Source organism: Otolemur garnettii, unplaced genomic scaffold (assembly GCF_000181295.1).
Source record: "Otolemur garnettii isolate 467f Iridium unplaced genomic scaffold, OtoGar3 scaffold00024, whole genome shotgun sequence".
NCBI lineage: Eukaryota > Metazoa > Chordata > Mammalia > Primates > Galagidae > Otolemur > Otolemur garnettii.
Window position 1 is genome coordinate 18,290,419 of NW_003852419.1, and position 6,238 is coordinate 18,296,656.

The window sequence follows — 6,238 nt, forward strand, 5'->3', positions numbered from 1 at the left end:
AAAAAAAAAAAAAAGAAAGAAAGATACCAAAAGCAAGGTCCATAAGTGAAAAAATTGGGAAAACTAGACTTTATCAAGATTTAAAAATTCTTCTTTTCAAAATCACTATTAAGAGAATGAAAAGACAAACCACAAACTATGAGAAAATATGTGTAAAACACTTATATGAAAAGGGATGTGTATCCAGAATATATAAAGAACTCTTAAAATTCAATAATAAAATTAAAAGCCCAATAAAAATAAATGGGAAAAAAAACTAACCAGAAATCATGAAAGAAGGGATTCAGATGACAAATAAGCACATGAAAGGATACAACATTAGGGATACATAAATTAAAACCTTATACCATGATATCTCAACTAGAATATCTAAAATTTAAAAAAAAAATACCAATTTATGCCTGCCATTGTAGCACTTTGGGAGGCCAGGGCAGGAGGATCACTTGAGCCCAGGAGTTCAAGACAACAGCAAGACCCCTTCTCTACAAAAAATAGAAAAATTAGCAAGGTGTAGTACCATGTACCTGTAGTCCCAGCTACTCAGGAGGCTGAGGCAGGAGGCTTGAGCCCAGGGGTACCAGGCTGTTATAATGACACCACTGCACTCTACCCTGGTCAACAGAGTAAGACCTTCTCTCAAAGGAAAAAAAAAAAAAAACCAAGTGTTGATAAAGATATGGAGCCACTGGAAATCTCATATATAGCTAGTTGGATTGTAAAATAAATGACCCTTTTGGCAAATAGTTTGGCAGTTTCTTATTAACATTCACCTTACAAATCAATTCACACAATTTTATAATGGCTTTATTCATAATTGCTAAAAACTAGAAAGACCTCAAACAATGTCCTTTACCTGATAACTGGATAAACCAACTGTATGTATAAAAAGGAATTAATTTCTGATTTATGCATCATTGTGGATGAATCTCTTGTATATTATGCTAAGTGAAAGAACCCAGATTCAAATGTCCACATACTGTCTGATTCAATTTATATAATGTTCTGGAAAATGTAAAGCTATAGGGACAGACCAGCTATATGGGAGGCTGAGGCAAGAGAATCACTTAAGCCCAAGAGTTTGAGGTTGCTGTGAGCTATGACGCCATGGCACCCTATCATGGCACCCTGTACAGACCAGCTATATGGGAGGCTGAGGCAAGAGAATCACTTAAGCCCAAGAGTTTGAGGTTGCTGTGAGCTATGACACCATGGCACCCTGTACAGACCACCTATATGGGAGGCTGAGGCAAGAGAATCACTTAAGCCCAAGAGTTTGAGGTTGCTGTGAGTTATGATGCCATGGCACCCTATCAAGGTGACATAGTGAGACTCTGTCTCAAAAAAAAAAAAAAAAACAACTATAGGAACAGAAAAGAGACCAATCTAGACTCCTTTTAGATTGACTTAAAAGGGGCCCAAGGAAGTTTTCTTGGGAGTGATAGATCTCTGTCTTCATTGTGACAGTGGTTACAAGGCATTTGTCAAAACCCAGAATTGTACACTAAAATGGTGAATTTTCCTGTATGTAAGTCATACCTCAAAAAGGCTGGATTTTAAAAATCAAAATAAAGCCAGATGTGGTGGCTTACACCTATAATCCTAGCACTCTGGATTGCTTGAGTGGCAATCCAAGGTAAGTGGATTGCTGGAGCCCAGGAGTTTGAGACCAGTCTGAGTAAAAGTGAGACTTCATCTGCCTAAGAGAAAAAAACTAGCTGGGTGCTATGGTGGGCACCTGTAGTCCCAGCTACTGGGGACACTGAGGCAAGAGGCACTTTTGAGCCCAAGAGTTTGAGGTCACTATGAGCTACAATGATGCCACAGCACTCCACTCAGGACAACAAAGTGAGACTCTGTCTCAAAATAAATAAATAAATAAATAAAATTACTTTTAAATGAAAAAAATTCCATTTTAATAAAGCAGTACTCTACTGACTCTGTGAAAATAAATCAGTTTTGTTTCTTTATTCTGCAGTTTGCAGGAGGTATTTATTCCCGGCTTGAAGCACAAATCAAGGCCTCTGTGCCAGTCAGTGTGCGGCAAAGCAGCTCAGAGAAAAACACAAGGTAAACCAGCATAAAATAAATCAGAATGCCACTAGCTGTGAATTTTTTTTTTTAAGGTAAATCATATGAACACTACCAGTGTATAATTTGAGTTTAGATTATCAAGGCATTAATCAGAACCAGTTAGGATTTTAAAAGGGCTGGCTGGGTATAGTGGCTCACACCTATAATCCCAGCACTTTGAGAGGTGGAGGCTAGAGGATCACTTAAATCCAGTAGTTCAAGACCAGCCTGGACAACACAGTGAGACCTAGTGTCTACAAAAAACAACAAACTTAAAAATCTAATGAAAGTATAGGTAATTTTTTTTAAGTTGTCTGTTTAACCAGCTTCATTCTGACCTACTTCCTGATAAAAATGTATAATGCTACTGTTAGTGGAGTTTTTGTACTATTTATAGATTATATATTGTTATTTTATATAAATCATTGAAGTCTATCATTCCTTGTTTTATTATTTTATTTCTCTTAATAAAATCTAGCTGGTGAGCCTCGTGCCATTTTATCTCACAAATTTTCTGTTAGAAGTTACTAATATTTGAACATTAATATTATAGAACCTTAAGCTTTATATGTAATTCTGAAATCCAGAAGGCTCAGAAAGCCAAAAGGTTTTTTAAAATACATTTATGTCAATTCATACTTGAACTGAACTGCTCTGATATTCATATTTTTATCTATCTCATTTGCTTCACTGAAGCAACATTAACATATTTGATTATAGAGCAGTGCCCCAGATTTATATAAGTATATTATCTCTCAAAAATTTTTTTAAAAATCAAATTCCAGGTGGGCGGTGCCTGTGGCTCAAAGGAGTAGGGCACTGGCCCCATGTGCTGGAGGTGGAGGGTTCAAGCCCAGTTTTGCCAAAAACTGCAAAAAAAAAAAAAAAAAAAGAAAAAAATTAAATTCCAGGCTCGGTGCCTGTAGCTCAGTGAGTAGGGCGTCCAGGTTCAAACCTGGCCCGGGCCTGTCAAACAACAGTGACAACTCCAACCAAAAAATAGCTGGGCATTGTTGCGGTGCCTGTGGTCCCAGCTACTCAAGAGGCTGAGGCAAGAGAATTGCTAAACCCCAAAAGTTTGAGGTTGCTGTAAGCTGTGGTACCACTGCACTCTACCGAAGGCAACATAGTAAGGGACTCTGTCTCAAAAAAAAAAAAAAATTCCACAATACATTCTACTCTAGAAGTTTTATTTATTTATTTATTTATTTTTAGAGACAGAGTATCACTTTGTCGCCCTTGGCAGAGTGGCATGATGTCACAACTCACAGCAACCTACAGCTCTTAGGCTTAGGCGTTCTCTTGCCTTAGCCTCTTCAGTAGCTAAGCCCACAGGTGCCCGCCACAATGCCCGGCTATTTTGTTGTTGTTGTTGTTGCAGTTTGGCCGGGGTCCGGGTTTGAACCCACCACCCTCAGTATATGGGGCCAGCGCCCTACTCACTGAGCTACAGGCACCACCCTATTCCAGGAGTTTTAGAAAATGGATTTTGGAGCTATATGATTTATTAAGCTTTGATATTGCCAAGCAAACACAGTCTAAAGCAGCAGCAACTTTCTGATGTTTTAGAAGCAACTCTGACCCTTTTTTCTGTTTAAACATTTTAGGTCTAAAAGTCGGTTTGGTCAAGGGCGTCCTGCATAAAGCATCTTAATATAAAACTAAAACACAGAAGGCACACTCCTGGACATCTGAAATTGCTCTCTACTTGAAGATCTTCAGCGCGATGACTTTTAAAGTTTTAACTTTTTAAGTTATTGGTTACTCTTGTAAGCCACATAACTCATAATGCTAAGAGAAATATATAGTTAGATTTTATGAAAATCTAATTGTAAATATGAAACTTAAATCTAATTTTCTTTTAGTATGATTCTCAGATATATAAAAAACATTTATTCACAGATTTGCATTGTTAAGACTCCCAATATTTGTTTTCCTTTATTTATTTGAAAAAGAAGAGGCCTAAACTGTCAAGTAACTACATTTTTTTTAAGACCTTAAGAAATTAGAGGAACACAAATGGTAGTATTACCATGCATGTGCACCGATTGTAGGATGTTGTGAGGTATAAATCTCAGGATAGGATTGAGAACTGCAATTTGTATGATGAAATTCCCAATGATGCTAATTTTAAGTTTGCATGAATACTAAGGAATGACAGATCTCAAGATTTCATTAAATTTCAAGGTAAGGTATTTCGATACTATATTGGCCAGAAAGGTTAATATTTTTCAGCATTATTCCATGGAAAGTACAATGTTAATCCAGTTTTCCTTTTCTTTAAAACTTTGTAATGCTTATCTTTTGGTCATCTGAGCTGGAATTACTGATTATTACCTCTTTCTTCTGTGAAACTAGTGCCATTCTGAATTTTTTAAAATAAATAGTTTTAGGATAGTAAATCATTTCAGTTGTGTAAGACACCTACTGTACAGTTCTCAGGGCTCTACAACCTAACCATATTTCTGTAGCCATTCAAATAGCCCCTTTCAACAGTTACAATTGCTAGTTACTTTAGAGATGTTTAAGAAATTTCCAAATAGATTAGATGGGTAAAAAATTACATATATTCAAGAAAAATCAAAATAAAATTCTATTTTATAGATCATGTTTGAATTTTTCTAACCAGGCAGAAAGAGCGCTCAGGGAAAATTTGTTCTAAACCATAAGCATATAATAATTTATGTGTTTGGAAATTACTTATATGTAGGTCTCTGAAAAACTTTGATGCACTGTTTCTATTTTTTAGTCTTCATTTGCCTATAATTGAAATTTCTTCAAATTATTCAGAGAATAGACTTTGATAATTTGTGACAGAGCAGCAATTTCTACTGAAATGTTTAAGTGTTAACATTCCGTTTACATATGGAAATTATTTTCAGTGAGTGTTTTAGTTAATGAAGCTAGATGTTATTCCATGTTAATGAATAGCTTTGCCAAGGTTTTTGAGCTTCTGTTTAGAAATTTTGTTCTACTTTATGGTTGTTTCAATTGTTTGATGTTGTGGAAATATATCATTTTTATTTTCAAAAGAAAATGTTTTATAGTACATTATACGTAAGCCCTGTTAAATACCAGGGCCTTGTTAGAGTTCACTGTATTCTCTGATAAAAGGATTTGGGTTTGTACAGGTAAACAGTGCTGTGATGGTCACGAGAAGAGGAAAATACACCCTTCTGATTTTTAACTTGGTAAAAAGGCAAATTGTTTCTCAAATGGGCGGACTGTACCACTGAATTGATTTTAACTAACTAGAATTTATGAGAATTTGATTGTCTTCAGAACATGTTATTTCAGTAACATCAGTCTATAATACATAGCACAGGTACCACAGACATTTTACTCAAACTTTTAACAGCATTTCTTTTGCAAGGTACTTTGAAGTTTTACCTTATGTTGATTCTGAATTCACATTTCTTTAATCAAAATAAACATTAACGACAAAAGTTATTTGCAAAGTTCCTCTCTCTGAATCATTCCATCTTCTCAAAAAGAGTGTGGATTGGCTCTAGATGTTAACAGGTTTTCAGGGAAAATTAGCTCTGCTACAAGGTAAATTTTTTTAAGTTTTAAGATTGTTTTAAATGAAGATATGCTGATAAAAGATTTTAGCAAGACAATGAAATGATAAAAAACTGCAGAAGATATGATGAGAAGATAAGGTAATAGCACTGATTTTACACAATTGCATTATTTGGGGTTCCCCCCCTCTTCCTCCCTTCTTCATAATACCTTTCCAGGTATTTGAGATAAGCTAACAGCTTTGGAAGCTGAAGCTGAAACCATCAAGGTCATCTGCTAAAGGCACATTATAATATAGAAACAAAGAAAAATGCCTTTATCTTTAATACCTGGGACTAATTCTTTAGCCAACCTTTAGCTGTTCTTGAGCAGCTATTTCATACTTCCCAGGAAAAAGGCATTGGGTTGGTTACCTAGCCAATCCAATTCTAATAAACTAACTCTCCCACTCTTGTTTAAAGCTGATTTATTGGGAAAGATAGTAAAAAGATAAGATTATTCCCACCCTCATATGATGGTTGAGGGATTAAATGAATTAATGGAACTAAGAATGTACTTTTCTGGCTTGGAATAAGCCCTTCATGAATATTAACTATTATTGTTGCTTTATGTTAATATTTGGAAGGTAGCCTAAATTCTTTAGAGT

At 35.4% G+C, this 6,238-nt stretch overlaps 1 protein-coding gene across 1 annotated transcript in view; it reads left to right on the top strand.

Moving 5' to 3' along the window:
• The window catches only part of KIAA1841 (KIAA1841 ortholog), a 67,226-nt gene extending 63,260 nt beyond the window's left edge, over window positions 1–3,966 (top strand). The window contains exons 19-20 of the mRNA XM_003787993.3: window positions 1,976–2,067; window positions 3,678–3,966. Coding sequence (XP_003788041.1) covers window positions 1,976–2,067; window positions 3,678–3,714 — 129 coding nt within the window. The 3' untranslated portion in view covers window positions 3,715–3,966. The remainder of the gene's footprint in view (window positions 1–1,975; window positions 2,068–3,677) is intronic.
• Window positions 3,967–6,238: the final 2,272 nt, after the last annotated feature.